Here is a 17,886-nt window from a genome sequence, read left to right as displayed (position 1 = left end):
CATGAACAGCAGCACATAAGTTTCATAGGTATTTTTGTCTTTGTCATTGTGGTGGGTGAACTGTGTGGCTTATTTATACTGACCAAGAAGTTCTAAGTTTGAATTGACTTCATCATGAGGAACTTCTTTTTTTTTTTTTTTTTTTTTTTTTCAGGCAGAAACCCTATCCTTCCCTTTTACCAACCTTTCCATCACTTGGTGATGAGTAGTAGTTTAAAGGGTCCAAAAAGCCCAGTTTTTTCACTCTCTGAAAAAAAGACCTTTAAAAAATTAGATACAATAAATTGATGTCTTCCAACGTGAATTACCTTTGCATTAATATAAATCAAACTGAATCCATTATTAGACTGCGCTCTCTGAGTTTAGTATCTACTAAGATTGTGCAAACATCGAAGTTAAACAATTTCCATTAATATAAAAAAATTTTTCTGCCTCTGCACATTATAATAAACCATTCCACTCAAAAACTGTCACCAGAATCATTATCAGTACATTTAAAAGAAATTTAATGGCAAAAAAAAAAAATTTATTTTTTTTAATTTAAAAAAAAAATTTTTTTTTTTTTTTATTACCTTGAGAGTAGTTGAGGTCTATCCACAGAGGGTCGATGCCGTTTAAAATACAGATTATTTGGAGTTTGGCAGTTATAACTGTTATTCTCTGGAAGAGTGAGGTATGTGTAGTCTATACTACCACGACTAGCAATGCTCTCTTTACGTTCACCTCTGCATAAAAAATAGATAATTAGAAAAATGGGAAAAGAGTTGTTGCAGCAAATGCTTTTGATGACTATTATTATTATTATAAACAAGATAAGAAAGTTTATTTATTGCATAAAATCTTGTAATTTTCATAGCTGGGATGCAAAACATCCTGATTTTTCAAGCTGTCACTGTTAGAAATTAGTTACTATTTTACTGCTTCTGACAGGAGATGAGTAAGAAGATGGAACTAATTTAACACTGTTTAATCAGACTTGTATTTCATATTAACTACAGGCAGTTACTCCTCAATTTGCATGTCATCTGAAAGAACTTTTTTTTTGGAGTGAAATTATATCTTCCTGTGTATTTTCCCTCAAATGATGGTATGGTATTTTTGTTTAAATTTAATGCAGTTATGCAAAATTAATTATTTATTTAACAGCTAGTAGACATCAAGAGAATGTTTGCATGTCTTAGCTGGTGTGTGTACACAACCCTTCTCATTCAACAACTGTACTATATTTGAACCCATGACATAATTTGACTCTTTGTATCCATTGTTTATGGTTTTTAAAAGTTGCTGTTTTCCCCCTCCCCAAGAGAGATAAAATAAGAATGAGTGAAAAACACATACAGCAAAAGAAATTTACAATCAAATTGTGATAAATTAAGTTTTTTCTCAGAAAAAATTGAGTTGTTACATCATGTTTCGTGCACAGATATGACCCAAGGAAAATTTGTGAAAAGCCAAAAATCATACCTTAAATTGCTTAACTAACACATGGTTCTGAATAATAAGTCTATTCTGAATAAGCAGCGAAAAGTAGCAAAGAATTCTTTGCTTATGTTAAGTCAGTATTTAGACTAGGAATTACTATTTTCTTTAGAAAAGGTACAAAAAGAGTAAGAAGCACTAATTTTAATGTTACAAGAATGATAATTCATAAAATTCACAGATAAGAAAAATGCTTTTTTATAAACAGCTTTTTTTATGAATGTTGCAACTCATCAATTAAGTATTTCAATTACAGGCTTTATACGATGTAATTTTTTTGTAGTCCATCTATTCCACGAATCCTGCCATTGGGAGTGTATCTTTTGACGTATTATTTGCCTGTAGTCTGTATAAGGACTGACAAGCAGCAATTATTAGTGAGAATTATAATTTAGAATTATAATTATAATTATAATTCTCATTATTATAATGAGAATTATAAAAAACAGAGAGTCTTATAATGGGAGATTTTAATTTCCCAGATATTGACTGGAATTTGGGGGCTGGTTACTCACACACTAGCAGGGCTTTTGTGGATTTATTGGATGATTGTTTTCTACATCAGCATGTTCGGGAGGCAACTAGAGGGAGTAATACTCTTGATTTGATTATCAGCAGTGATTCTTCATGCATTAAGAATCTGCAGATAAATGAACCACTAGGTGGCAGTGATCACAGTGTGCTGAAGTGGGATTTACTGAAAGAGGTAACTACCATTAGGGGTAAAGGGAAGGGTTATTACTTCCGTAAAGGCGACTACGATGGACTGAGACAGTATTTAAATTCTATACAGTGGGACCAACTGATGATGTTACCAACAGCAAATTCAAAATGGGAAGCATTCAAAGAACTTATCTTGGAAGCTACTAGGCTTTACATACCAACTAAGAAATATTGTTCAAGGTTTAGGCCAAAATGGATGTCAGATGAACTAATGAGGCATATGGCAGAGAAGAAAAATGCATGGGATACTTACAAATTAACACATGACACAGAAGCCTATGATAGATACAAGTTGATATGCAACCAAGTTACAAAGGAGGTTAGGCAGGCGAAGGCAGATTACGAGAAATCCTTGGCAAGGGATGCAAAGAAAAACAGCAAAGAGTTCTTTACTTATGTAAACTCTAGAAGGAAGGGGATGAATCAGATTGGTCCACTTGATATTGATGGGTCAACTGTTGATGATCCTGCTCAGGTAGCTAACAAACTAAATGAATATTTTGCATCGACATTCACACATGAGGAGTTATTCAGCGAGGGGAATGCCAGAGGTGTAGTCAACTCTAGTAGTAAGCTACAGAATCTTGAAATAACTGGGAGTAAAGTGGAGGAGAAACTGTTGAAGATAAACACAAGAAAGGCACCCGGAGTGGATGGGATCTATCCAGTTATATTAAAGGAGGCAGCAAAGGAAGTAAGCAAACCCTTAGCCATAATTATGAGAGCTTCCTTGGACTCAGGGGAGGTACCCATAGACTGGAAATGTGCAAATGTGACCCCAATTCACAAAGGAGGATCAAAGGCTGACAGAAGTAATTATAGACCTGTGAGCTTAACTTCTGTTCCAGGAAAATTAATGGAGGCACTGGTTAAAGAAGCACTGCAGGATCATTTAGACAAGACTTCAGTTATAGCTCAGACACAGCATGGTTTTGTTAAGGGGAAGTCTTGCCTGACCAACTTGATTGGATACTATGATGCAGTCACAAAAGAACTGGATGCAGGAAATAACTTTGATATTATATACTTGGATCTTAGAAAGGCTTTTGATACTGTTGCACATGGAAGACTGCTACACAAATTGGAGCAGTGTGACATTGGAGACAAATTGCTGCTATGGATAAAGGGGTGGTTGAGGGGGAGAAGACAGAGAGTGGTAATCAATGGACACTGCTCATCGTGGACTAATGTTATTAGTGGAGTCCCTCAGGGCTCAGTGTTGGGTCCATTATTGTTTTCTGTATTTATAAATGATATTGATGATGGTATATCAAGCTTAATGTCCAAGTTTGCAGATGATACAAAGGTTGGCAGGGTTGTCAAGGACACTACTGACACTATGCTGCTGCAACAGGATCTGGAAAGGTTGAACAGATGGGCTGAGAGGTGGCAAATGAAGTTTAACATTGACAAATGTAAAGTACTACACATGGGAAAAAGCAACCCCAGAGCAACGTATGAACTCTGTGGTACTACACTGACAGTGGTAGAGAATGAAAGGGACTTGGGGCTGATTGTGCAGGCAGATATGAAGTTCTCTGATCAGTGCAGATGGGCTGCAAGAGTAGCTCATGGAGTATTGTCAATGATATACAGGAATTTTTCCAGCAGGGATAAGGAGGTGATTATTCCATTGTATAAGGCAATGGTCAGGCCACACCTAGAGTACTGTATACAGGTCTGGAGGCCTCATTTCAAGAAGGATGTAGAGCTGCTGGAACGAGTACAGAGAAGGGCAACAAGATTAGTGAATGGAACAAAGGGGTGCTCTTACGAAGAAAGGCTTAAGTTTTGCAAATTACAGTGTCTGGAGACTAGGCACCAGCGAGGTGATCTGATAGAGGTGTATAAAGCCTTGAATGGTTTAAGCATGCTCAATGCTGATGGGATTCTTCCTCTAGCTCAGAAAAATCACCTGAGAGGGCATAAATTCAAATTGAGGAAAGACAGATGTAGGATAGACGTGCGGAAATTTGCCTTTAGCCAGCGGCTGGTTGGTTGGTGGAACAGACTTCCATCCCTTGTGGTGGAGGTTGATAGCCTAAATAAGTTTAAGGCTCAGCTGGACAGGTATTTTGAACGAACAGAGGGGTGAAGTGGAAGTGGGTTTTTTTTTTTTTTTTTTTTTTTTGGCTGATGCTGCATAAGCTTGCTTTCTTGCATCAAATGCCTCTACTAATGCTAATTGCTGATTTTGCTGCGGTTTTAGCCAAATCTGATAGATGCCCTCGAAGGAATTAAAATGACCCATCAAGCTCTCAGCTGCCCAACTCTACACCAGACAACATAGTGGGAGGCGCCTCCGTAGCCAGGTGGGAAGAAGCAGCAGTGCGTAGCACACGCTTCTTGATTAGACCGAGGTTCGAGCCCGTCACCACCAAATATGGAGGATGCGGAAAGGTCATGGAATGACCACCGCATATTCCCGGAGCAATATGGCCTTAGTTGCTAATGCTCCTAAAATGCTCAAAGAATCAGAATATACAATGAATCATTGGTACTGGCAATTAGTAACATGATCCAAAGCATTATAAATGATTTTGTACATACAGACACACTGGACAGTTAATATAGCCAACTTTGATCTCATGTCAAGATGACATTTCTGGTGGAACAAGTTTCCCATCCCTATGCATGAATATTCATTTCACAGCTGTTACTACTTAGGATTTTAATTCAGAACAGATTTCCTCTTCAGACACTTCCATAAGATCACCTTCAGTGATGACACCACAGGATGAATTCAGTATCTTGTCTTGGGGGGGGGATTAACGGTGATCAGCATTCCTCGATAGATATAGCTCAGAGGAGTTGTTCTGAATGTTTGTCACTTCTGGTCTCTACAAGAATGTCGCCTGAGCAAAGCCATTTGACAGATTTAGGAGAGTCTCCAAACCCTTCTGGATAAACAAGGGTGGCATTTTTCATAAGGGCTTTTCACTAGTAGAGTGAATTATCAGGGAACGAGGTGTTGGACCTGATATAACTTCTGTTTTCTGTCTTTTAACATATAGCAGATAGGTTTGTGGCCCCCAGAAGAAAGTACTTTATCAGGATTCATGAAGATTTTGTTTTGGTTCGGTGTCCAGGTGGGATGCTCACTACCCAGCAAGCAATAAATACACTCGGGAGTGGGATGTCAGGGCTACCTAGACACTATACCTGCACCACTGCCAGCCTGAATCCTGTCTCTTGGACCATGAGGGTAGGACATGTCATTGACACTGTTGACTGTTGCAGGCAGACCCACTAGCTGATTGATCCAAGACATCCAGGACCACCTATCTTGTTGAAACAGGGGCCAGAGTGGTGTATTTAAGCTGGGCCCCTCAACCACCAGGATCCCCTTTCCAAATTTCCATGTATTGCAACATATGGAAACATGCTGGATTCCTGTGTTGTTAGCCTGGAACCTAGGCTGTGGGCATTGGATCCCAGTGATACTAATCTGGAGGACTAGCAGCGTCACCAGGTACAGGTGCTCACGTCGAGGGGCAGCTGAATCTAAAACTGTCTAACAGTGGACTAACACATAGGACTTAACATGCAAAGACTGTCAAGTGATTGCCTTTGAGCCATGTTAATTATGACTGTGAAACAAACCATTTCAAGAAAATTAAGTTTCTTGAATTTAGTAGGACTGTCACTAGGAATCATAGAAATATGCAGTTATAAGATGTTACCCTTTTGTACACCTAATCAAAATCACTGCTTCGGTCACATATACAGGAATACCGCGCATAGCGTGGTTAATTCGTGCCGAAAAAATACCACGATGATAGAGTTATTATTAGTATGTATTTTAATGTAATGCATTCCGACAAGTTGATTATATGGGTTGAGTTGCAAAAATATATAGGTGTTGGTTTACTATAAATTGATGCACACGAAGTTCTTGCAAAAAAAGAAACTAAAATTATAAAAATGAAAAATACTAGTAAGTACAGTAGAAATGATTTTTATTGCATATGTACATACCAAAAGAATATAAGGGAAGTATGTACTGTATTTTTATTTTGAAAAATAACTGATCAGCTTAGTTTGCACAGTTTTTTTCTTCTTTTTATCTGCATACATCTCTTTATAACATCGAATGTCATTTGCAATACCTGCCTTACTTTCATACCTCGTTCAATGTCTGGATCTAGAAGAATGCTCAGTACCATTACATTTCATCTTTCCACTCATATTTGCATATAAAGGTGTAACGTTTTTAAAAAATAATCTTTAATAAAAATACACAGCGAAAAAAATTTTACACACAATCAACGACCTCACAGCTCGGAATCTAGAGTGTTTACTAATGTATGAATGCTAGCAGAGTCTGTATATAATGGGAGTTTCGACAACAGTCAGAATGGCCTTGAATCCATAACACATTGGCCTATGTGCTGGCATTATAATACATAAATACGTACATATCAAATGTATTGGTGCATAACGCAGTTAATTTGTTTTCAATTTGTAAACCGCGCTGTTCAAAACCGCACTGTGCAAGATATTCCTGTAGTCTTAAAAATTAGTTTTTTGCACTACTACTTAAAGTCAAATTTGTAACTTTGAAATTATCCCTACCATAAATATTCGAAAGCTGCTTAAATGCAAAATTTAAGCTTTCTTGGCCACACTTGATTCCTGCCAATAAAAATCACAAATTCATAGCTGGCAGTTTTTGATAATGATGCAAGGGGATAACACTCCAGATGCATAATATAGGTTTTTAGGGTTTTTTAACATTATTACATTTTATCCTGAGACTGCAAAAAATTCCCTTAGGTTGTTATTAAAATTGCCGGCATATTATCTTCCTTTTACCTCATATACTATAAAAGTCATAGTGTTATTTTATTATTACTAAGTTATGTGTTGTATAGATGGATTTCAAGGAAACCAGAAAAGAAAGTATATCTTCAACTGATTTCAAGCAATTGAACCATGGTTTTATTTTATGTATTTTGTTGCAGAAGTCAAAAATATAACTTATTTTCTATTACATCTGAGTCAGTATGTACAAATTCAAAAGGATGATAATTTAACAATAAAGACAAATTCAGTGTAGTAAATCTACTTACAGTATTATTTCAAAACATCACATTAGCAAGTTAAAAAAGAACTGACACTGAAATTTTCTTTTTTAATTTGAATATTTCTTTTATTATTATATATATTTAATATAGCAGAAGCAGTATTGCAATAATTTTTTTTATCTTAAAGATGATAGCAGGGAAACAGATGTTAACACAATAGTTATTAAGCAAAAGGTTACAATAAATTAACTTAGCTAACAGGAATAACAGCAAAAACAGCCATCCTGAAACATACAGTATAGTAAATTTTTATAAGAATTAAATAAAATTCTTATAAAAATATTTTCTTATATCAAATGATTCATATGTAATTATAGCAATAGTTATACTTTGCTGTTATTACAAATAAAAAAAAAAAAAAAAAAATGCTGGTAGTGCAACTTTGTGTGACATAAAAGTAAAAAGACTTACTCAACATAACGAAACAGGCCTACGCGCTCTGGATTCATTAAGAATACGCTCTGTGTATACTGTAATAAATTCTTAAGACTTACTCAAATTTGCTATTCACTTTTATGGATCTCTGAAAATAAAACTTAAAAAATGTTACCTGTTTAAAAGTTGAAGATAGGCATCTTCGAACAAAGAAGTACTGGAACCTAATGTCCTTGAAGACTTCAACCCACAGCTTTCGGGATCATACCACATTTTAAAGTTCCTTTCATCACTAAGTCTAGGCAGCAAAAAATCTTTTATGAATAAAGCATAGAAAAGAGGAATATTACTGTTATAATAAAAATAAAAATAATAGATACTTATACATTAAACTATAAAAATCTGGCACATTTTACAATCCAGAAATATCAAGAAAGCAATCAGACACTTGCACAATGATCACATTTGTTTTTAAGAACCAATCAAAAAAAGAGAAATTAAGTTGCTTGCAAGATTATCTCATCCTTTAATCTGTTTTGGTGGCCAGAAGAATTTAAACTGCATAGTAATGCAATGGTATTAATTCTCAGAACAAATTTGTCTTTGCAACAAGATACCCTGGTATTGCACTACTTTCAAACAGCTGGCCTATCCAAAAGGTTAACTGGCTATTTCTTTAAAAGATGGGCCTGCTATGACAGCCTGGTTCAGGACAAAGTGGTTTCACTAGATAGCAGGTAGTCATCAGTGACAAAGTGGTGACTACCTGCTATCACAAAACACAGACAAAACAGTTGCAAAGAAATTGTTCGCTGTGAGCTGTCATGCTGTATACATAAACAGTTTTCAAATCTGTAATACAGCCAAAGCTATCTGTTGAAAGTAGTGCAACCCAGAGCAACTTGTTACAAAGACAAGTTTATTTTGTGATAATTAAATACACTGCATTATCCATACAATTTAAATCTTTTGGTCACAAGGAACAGATGAAAGGACAAGATAACATTATAAATATTTACATCCGTAAACAAGTTCAGTTGTTATTATATATATATATTTAATATAGCTGAAGTAATATTGCAATAATTTTTTTTATCTTAAAGATGATAGCAGGGAAACAGACGTTAACACAATAGTTATTAAGCAAAAGGTTACAATAAATTAACTTAGGTAACAGGAATAAGAGCAAAGCCATCCTGAAACATAACAGTATAGTAAATTTTTATAAGAATTAAATAAAATATGTTGAAAGTAGTGCAACCCAGAACAACTTGTTACAAAGACAAGTTTAATCTGTGATAATTAAATACACTGCATTAGAAGGTTAGAGAATGTTTTAGAATTCTCTAACCTTCATTTGCATATAATATTTCAGAAAGACAGTGTACAGCAACAAATATTATAAACTAAAAATGAATAGTCATGAAATTAATTTAATCATTACTTGCTGAAAATTATATAAGTGAATTCTGCCAATACAGAATCCCAAAGAAAATGGGGAGCTAAAATTATTTCAGTTAAAGAAAAAAAGTAGGAATCAAATCTCAAAGTAAAGCAAAATTTCAGTGAAAACATTTCAAAAAATGTACTTAAAAAAAAAAAAAAAAAAAAAAATTTTTTTAAAAAGTATTCAGTATATAAAAAAAATCAGTCCGGTGATATCAGCAAACTCTTTAAAATCCAGCTCCCTTGGGGATTAAGCAGTGCCAGATTTTAGAGAGCAATACCTAGTGGCTGAGCAGTTTTAGAGGAGAACATTTTAATAAATATTAAGATTTATTGACCACTCTCATCTATGCTGCATCTCTACCAGTGGCAGTTTTTGGCCAGGTTGCGGCTTTGGGCAACCGCCAATATTTGTTTTTCTCTTTTTTAATCAAATGAAGTTGGTATTTAATTATAAACTATTTTAATTACTTGGTACCATACCATAAGTAAATAATATTTCTGTAGCAATATTAATTACTCCTACAATGTACAGCACAGTGAAGTGACAGTTTGCCATCTTATTTTAGAATTGCAACCATAATGATTTTGTGGCAATATTTCTTTGTTTATAAACAGAGCCTGAGCAGCGATTTTTATCATATGTCTCCAAAGTTAAAAGTACAGACTACACATTTTGCGGCTTAGTACAAGCTCAAATCCAGGACATGCAAGACTCCGTATCTGCATGAGATTGAAGGATGGGAAAGTACTTTTCAATAAACATTTTAAGGAAATATTACAAATGTGTACTTGTTAACAAATTTGAGAGTGGTCAGGTGTGAGGATGTAAAAGCACAGCTGCTTTGAATGGACCATTAAATATGGTTAATGATTGTATTCATCGTCAAAATAACTGAACTCCTCTGACCTAGTGGCTGTGTCTGAGTATAAACCATTATAATGCAATTAGAAATCAACAATAGGTACAGTCACCCATTTTTTTTACATGACAGTGATGAAAAGGAAGTTAAAATGAGACAGTTAACAGGACCCATGCAAAAAACATTCTCAACAACCGTCCTGTTCCCATGGTACTTTCACACAAATGTTACTTGTAGTGTTAGTAACACTAATGTTAGGTGTAGTATTACATAAATTTAATTAACATTTATGTAACACTAATGGTGGTCACATAATTATTCTGCAGAAACCATAGAAAAATTCAGCAACTATTGCAGTAAAAGTTTGACTATATTTAGGAAGCTAGAAATAATTTCAAAATTTTAATCATTAATCAAGAGTTAATATGGGAGCATTATTTTTGAAAGGCACCTGTCAGGTGCCAGATTAATGTTTTAAGGAAATATTACCACCAGGATCAAAGTGTTTCTTCAGGAGCTATTATATTTCTGTGATATTCACTAGCAGGTGACTTTCAAAATAAGCTCCTGATGCAACGATATATAGAAATATTTTGTGTTTTTCTTTCCACGTGGTCAATATTACCCTAAGCACTGTGCAACTGCATTTCCTGGCCATTTTATTAGGACCATGAGTAAATAGCATGTTGGACTGCTCTTGGCCTGAATCACTGCTTCAATAAGGCATATAGTCAAAGGGTTGCAAAGTGACACTAGGAATACCAAACCATTCATGTAACAAAACTATCCTCAATTCCTGAAGTAGCATCAGATATTACTGTGCTAATGATGTTATCTTTCCAGATCATCCCATATATGCTCAATGGGATGGAGATTTGGGAATTCAACTGGTCAGGGCAGATGCTTAATGTCATCCTCAAATCACCCTTTCGTAGACTTGGTGCAGTATCATCTTGAAAGTCCACAGGATAAACAAGTAGTATTCCCAGGTGTATTTAATCTGCAATGATGTTATGCTCTGACATTCACACAATGCACTCCAGCAGTGGTGAACTAACAGATTCTGGGTCCCTCCTGTCAGATTGTTGAACAGCTCACGTGATCTTTAACAACTATACCAAATCAGCTATCTGCCCCCTGCCCCCACAGTGGCAGATGTGATGGTATGGTGGTTTTGCTGCTGCTCTCCAGTGGGATCAGTGGACCAAGGGTATGCTGTGGAAACACCCCACACCATCTCCAGCAGCCAATAATCTCGTATTATTAGTACACAACAGCATGGTTCCAATGCCTCATCATTTACGCCATAATTTGTACCTCACATTAGTGCCAAAAACATAAATCAGGACTCGTCAGGCAAAAGGACTTGTCTCCAGTCATCCTTTGCCTTCCTGGCATTAGCGTAGCTACTGTATTTTTTGGTTGGTGTGTGAGATCAGTGGATTCTGTGAAAGTCTCCTATTCCTGCAGTGCATTCTTTGCATGGTGCAGATATTAATATCCTGCAATGTTCCCACATTAAAAGTAAAAGTTAATTGTTCCACCATTTGGCAATGATACACTTGATCCTCATGGCAAGTATCTCATTCTCCCTTTACAGTTTTGAGCATTGTTGCATCTGTTCATAGATGTTTTGTAGACCATCCATTAAAGACTGCATTTAGCAGGTGCACAAACATCTTTGGAATAGCACAAAGATCCTGTGTTTTTTCCACTGCTTGTGAACAGATCTGGACACTAGTCAGGCCATAAGCTTTATAGTACTTTTCTTTCACACAGCGTGGGAAAGGAAAGTATGATGAATGTGGCCTTGAAGCTGACTGATGTTGTGCAAAGTTATAATTGATATTCTACCTCTAGGATTGTTTGACTAGCAATAATTTTCAGAATTCTTTCATAGGCCACATAAAAACCTTGTTGAGGGCCACAACTAGCACGTGACCCATGCATTTCTGTTATAAGGCAAAAACTTTGCCCTCAGAACTAATTTTATTATCTTAGAATTCCTCTTATCAAATGCAATTTGGACTAGCCATTAGTCAGTTAATCGAAAAAGTCTGTTAAAGCAGGAAATCATAAAATTTTTGTTTGCTGATAAAATCATTGCAGTTGTAGAAAGGGGTGACAAGAAGTCAACTTCAGCTGGATTTGGGATTCATCCTAATGGACTCTCAATTTATCCAACAAATAATGTAATTTGGAAGCAGGCAGAACTTACTTAATCCCTTAAGAGTAAGAAATGAATAAGAACTGTAGATTAACAAGCCGTAGACCATGTGTATTAAAGTGGTTTTTCTCAGTGCCAAGAACAGAGCATTTAAGTGAGGCACTTATTTGTTAAAAGGCTAAACAATTCCTTAAATATCTTAATCATGCAGGATTTAAAGCAAGTAGAGGACAGTTAATAAATTTCCCAAAAAAAAATACACGAAGCAGTTTCATTTGAAAGTTTCATAAATATTGATGGTATTGAAATTAGTAAAATGTTTTAACTGTGTGGAGATAGTTTCTTAGAATAATAAACACAAGAAAAACAAGAGGATCAAACATAAGATGAGGGTGCCAGCAAATCTGGAGGGCAATAAATGTACTGCATAGATTTTTGCTAAAACAGAATATAATCTTTAGTAATAAATCATACTGAGGACATTATGGAAGAGGAATTGATGAAGAAAATGACCATATCTTTCTTTAAAATATCTGAATATTTTAATTACAGAAAGCATATGGAATATACAGGGTGTCTCAAAAATATTGGTACAAACGTTTAGGGGAGGTAGGTAACATCTAAAGGAATGTGAATCGGATAAGAACCCATAATCGGAAACGTCACGGTGAGTTGGTAGACTGTGCGAGAGGGAAAATTTCTGGTTTACTCATTCAAGCAGTAGTCGCCGCACGAAGAGCATGCATTGATATACGAACTGTGAGCTGGCAGACATCACCTAGCATATGGATTAGCAGAGGGCAATGGACGAGCCGCTCAACGAATTTATGGAGAGCGTTGTCCCAGACAGATGTGTACCAGACCACCGTTTGTTTGCACGTGTGCATCAAAATTTGTGCGATTATGGGTTATTTAGAGGTAACAGGAGTAGTGTGGGCAGACCACTTTCGATGCAAACTTCCCGCCATGGAAGAAAGTGTGTTGAATGCTGTCCAGAATAATCCTACTACCAGCACACATGCCATTGCCTCTGCCTTAGGAGTGTCTCGTTGCAGTGTACAGCGTGTTTGGCACGACGATTCCTTACACCCCTTTCATCTCCAAAGGGGTCAGTTACTGCTCCCCCAAGATCATCCTGCACATGTGGCTTTTGCGCAGTGGTTTCTCCAAGAAAGTGTTCAAAACTTGAATTTTCCAACCTATGTTTTGTTCACGGATGAGGCTTATTTCACTCGGGAAGGCTTATTCAATCAGCACAATGCTCATGTGTGGACTCACAACAAACCACACGGTGTGCGCCCTCATGCGGCACAACATCGCTTCGCAATAAATATGTGGGCAGGTATGGTCGGTGACTGCTTAGTCGGCCCATACCTGTTACCATCCCGCATGAACTCCGCTAAATATCGGATCTTTCTTGAACAAGTTCTACCAGGGTTACTTGACGATGTTCCAGTAAATGTGAGATGCAACATTTGGTTTCAATATGACGGGGCTCCTGCCCATTATGGAAGGTGTGTTCGTGACCATTTGAATAGGCGTTTTGGGCGTCGATGGATTGGCCATGGTGGACCCGTTGCCTGGCCCCCACGCCACCTGATTTATCGAGCCTTGATTTCTTTCTGTGGGGGGGGCTCAAATCTATCGTGTATGAATCGCCTGTGGAGACGGAAATGGATCTCGTGGCGAGACTCGTCTGCGCTGCTGCTACTGTCAAAGAAACTCCAGGTGTGTTCAACCATGTCCGCCAATCCATGCTGCATCGGTGTCACGCATGCATCGTGTCTCATGGTGGAACCTTGGAGCATCTGTTGTAACATCATGAAATGCATCCATCTCTTACTCCATTGTTAATATTATGTCAAATAAATGTTTGCCACTAATTACTGTCTTGTGTCATTTCTGCTTCTTGTGCCTCTGCTACTACTTTTCCGTGACGTTTCTGGTTATGGGTTCCTATGCGATTCACATTCCTTTAGATGTTACCTACCTCCCCTAAACGTTTGTACCAATATTTTTGAGACACCCTGTATATTCCATATGCTATCTGTAATTCCATAGGCATATGGAGCATATATATTTACGTTCACATTATCTAATACAACATAATACAGTTCTTAAATTAAAAAAATGTTTTTGTTTTTTTTTAAACTAAAATATAAGTGGTAAAACAATGTATCAGTAACACCTACTGTATTTTTAATTTTCTTTGTACAATCTTATTTTAAAAAGGAAAAACACCAGTAAAATTTATTAGTCAAAATTTAATTTAATAAATTAATTAAATTTTTGATAATTTGGGGTAATGAAAGTATTGTATATACTAATTGAGCCATGAAGCTTTTGCTATATTAAATATCACAAAATATATGGTAGGTCAGAAACTTTTCAAATATCCCTTGTATTAACCTGCAACCTCTTTTCTATATTTGTTGTTGGTTTTATGGCAAATCAGTATTATCTTAACCATACTCTGCCAATATGTTATATCTGTATTTACAAAACATATTTGCATGTTGTTCAGGCTAAATAACTCATGGGGAAATATCTCTCTCTCTCTCTCTCTCTCTCTCTCTCTCTCTCTCTCTCTCTTTTCTATATTTGTTGTTGCAACCTCTTTTCTATATTTGTTGTTGGTTTTATGGCAAATCAGTATTATCTTAACCATACTCTGCCAATATGTTATATCTGTATTTACAAAACATATTTGCATGTTGTTCAGGCTAAATAACTCATGGGGAAATATCTCTCTCTCTCTCTCTCTCTCTCTCTCTCTCTCTCTCTCTCTCTCTCTCTCTCTCTCACACACACACACACAAAGATTGGCTTACTACCTACAGCCTTACTGATGAGGCCTTTAAGAATTCCTATAAGTCATCAATGGGATGCAAACTCACCAGACCTCTCCAAAGGAGCAACAAGTGGCAAGACTAATATACTCCCAAAGAGGTCATTTTTACAGATTTTTAGTTTACTTACTTGTCTCCAGGATGATAGCAGGGTAGAGGGCAGCAGCATCTGCAGCACTGTGATATAGCAGTGAAGACAGTATCAATAGTACTAGAGATGTTTTTCTCATTATCAAACACCATTGCCTGCTCTTTAGGAGGAACTCTGTAAATATCATCATAATCATGCAATCAGTTATTTTCCATTGAAGTGTCCTATTACAAAAGTAATTTAATAACAATATTTATAAAAATAAATAATTATTAATAAGAATCATTTGGTATAAGTGAGTAAACAGTATGAGCTGTGGGGGACGTTTTTTTAAATATATTTTTATATAGTAGTTAGATAGACTGCCTCTTCATGGCAGTGCATGTCAATAATGGGGGTATGATTGTAGGGATGCAGTTCCAGAAATAAATATATATATATATACACCTTATAAAAACTACTATAAAACACATTTACCTTGGAACTACAAAATATAGGTGTTGTATAACTTTTTTCTCTTTACAACAGTTTCCTCAATACCTCTAAGTCCCACTTCTCAGCTACCTGACTGCAGTTACTATCAGAATTCTTCCAGACAAGGATTATTTTCTTTTACCCTCAAAGATCTAATTGGTTGTCACAATAGGCAGTGTATGTTATCCCAAATTAGGACAGTATCATTATTAATTTTAAACAGGACATTTATTACATGTACACTATTTACATGAATATTACAAAGATAATGAAAAATCAACACAACACTTTATTTTGAAATTTCTATATAATCTTATTAAAACTTCATAATCATGATTATCTCCAAATATCCATGATTATATTTACCACTTACACTCTTTCATCCTAAGCCCAATCCTATATATATACACACACTGGTGTTCAAAGAAAGTGCATCACCCCTTAAAATTGTAATTGTCCGAATAATATAAGTATATGACAATATTTCTTACAGATTGCATCAGATAAAATTGACACATGTAGGTGATGATGTAATATTGCATCAGCTGTTACTTACTACAAGGAATGTAGTCATTCCTTGCTTGTGTCAGGATGGTGAGTTACGTGCAGTTGACGCCACGAAGAAAGAGTGCTATTGTTGCTTTACGTGAGGAAGGATATTCTTCCCATCGTATTGCTTATAGAGTCTTGTAATCACTTGATAGTGAGTAGATTTCTTTCCAAACTCAAGAATACTGGCTCTGCTGATAGGAAAAAAGGAACCGGACAAACGAGTCTCTAAGCCAAAACAGGACCGCGTTTTGAAGCACTTATGCCTTAAAAACCATAAAACTTCTTCGTCTAAGCTGAAAAGAAAATGGTAAGAATATATACAGGAGTGGTAGCAAGTGCAGTAACAGTCAGAAGATGCCTCTTCAAAAATGGACTTGTAGCCCGTCTTCCTAAGAAGAAGTCCCTCCTCTCGCAAAAAATAAAAAAGGCCCAATTAATTTGGTGTAAGGAGCATGTCAAATGAACCCCCTGAGTAGTGGAAGTCAGTTATTTTCTCGGATGAGAAGAAATTCAACCTGCACGGTTCTGATGGGAGACAGACGATTTGCCATAGGCATGGTGAAGAATACCAACCAGACTGTATGGTGTCTAAAGTGAAATTCCCTATGAGCCAAATGATATGGGAGTGCATTTCGTATCACAGAGTTTATAAAAGGTTCCATAAATGCCAATTAATACCTGGCTATAAAAAGGTAAACTGCAGCCATTATCAACCTACTGCAGAATGGAAGCCTCCTCAACAATTCATGCTGAGGGAAATGGACCATAATCTGCCACGCTGGTCCGGTGTGGGTTGGCAGATCGACCGTATTTAGCAGTCAGGAGCTTGAACCCCGGTCTATTCAAAGAGCATGTGCTATGCACTCGGCTACGGTGGCTGTTCCGAGTGGTCAGGAGCGGGAGTGCAGTACACCTGGCTATATTGGAGGGAAAATTGCTGCCAACCATTAGAGATCATTTCAACCTGCCAAGTAACTGCATCTTTCAGGACGACTCTGCTCTTTGTCATCGGTCAAAAAGTGTAAGTAGGCACTTCTGTAGTTACTTTAGCTTCATTTCTGCATTAGAGGTTCGACAGTAATGTGTTTACATTTGTTACAAGTGAAAAAATGGTTGGAAGAGCGGTCCATTACAACTGTTAGCTGGCCAGGAAACAGCCCAGACCTGAATCCTATAGAGAACTGTTGGCATCGTTTGGAATCTGCAGTTGCCAGAAAGAAACCAAAGACCCTTCGTGAACTTCATAATTCGTGTTTGGAACCATGAACTATCAGTTGATTATCTTCAGAAATTGACCTTGTCATTGCTTCGACGGTATGCTGCTGCCATCAGGGCCAGAGGCAGTTCAACTAAATATGGCGCCTCCGTAGCCAGGTGGGAAGGAGCAGCAGTGCGTAGTACACGCTTCTTGATTAGACTGGGGTTCGAGCCCGTCACCACCAAATACGGAGGATGCGGAAAGGTCAGGGAATGATCACTGCATATACCAGAGCAATATGGCCTTAGTTGCTAATGCTCCTAAAAACCAAACAACATCAACTAAATATTAGTTTGCACCTGGTGAACTTTTCATTTTGTTTTCCATTTAAAATGATAAACTGCAGGCTTCTGATAACATTTCAGCCATAACTGTTGGTATGCTGTTGTATAAAGGTTACAAATGCTCATTTTGGAATATTTTGAGAGCACCTGTCAAATTATTACTTAGCTTTATTACTTATTACTTAGCTTAACTATTAATAAATATCTTTTGTTTATATATCTATTTGTGATGCTAGTC

The 17,886-nt window shown here is 36.6% G+C and overlaps 1 protein-coding gene across 1 annotated transcript in view; it reads right to left on the bottom strand.

The window, feature by feature from the left end:
* Positions 1-17,886, bottom strand: part of LOC150090963 (bestrophin-4-like) — a 102,287-nt gene that overhangs the window by 5,136 nt on the left and 79,265 nt on the right. The window contains exons 10-12 of the mRNA XM_090378750.1: positions 15,120-15,254; positions 7,840-8,013; positions 573-725 (exon numbers count right to left, since the gene is read on the bottom strand). Coding sequence (XP_090234876.1) covers positions 573-725; positions 7,840-8,013; positions 15,120-15,254 — 462 coding nt within the window. The remainder of the gene's footprint in view (positions 1-572; positions 726-7,839; positions 8,014-15,119; positions 15,255-17,886) is intronic.

The sequence above is a fragment of the Mastigoproctus giganteus genome, chromosome 1 (assembly GCF_048544385.1).
Source record: "Mastigoproctus giganteus isolate SK-2022 chromosome 1, ASM4854438v1, whole genome shotgun sequence".
Lineage (NCBI taxonomy): Eukaryota > Metazoa > Arthropoda > Arachnida > Uropygi > Thelyphonidae > Mastigoproctus > Mastigoproctus giganteus.
Note: the sequence above shows the minus strand (reverse complement) of the source record. Positions and strands in the feature narration are given on the sequence as shown.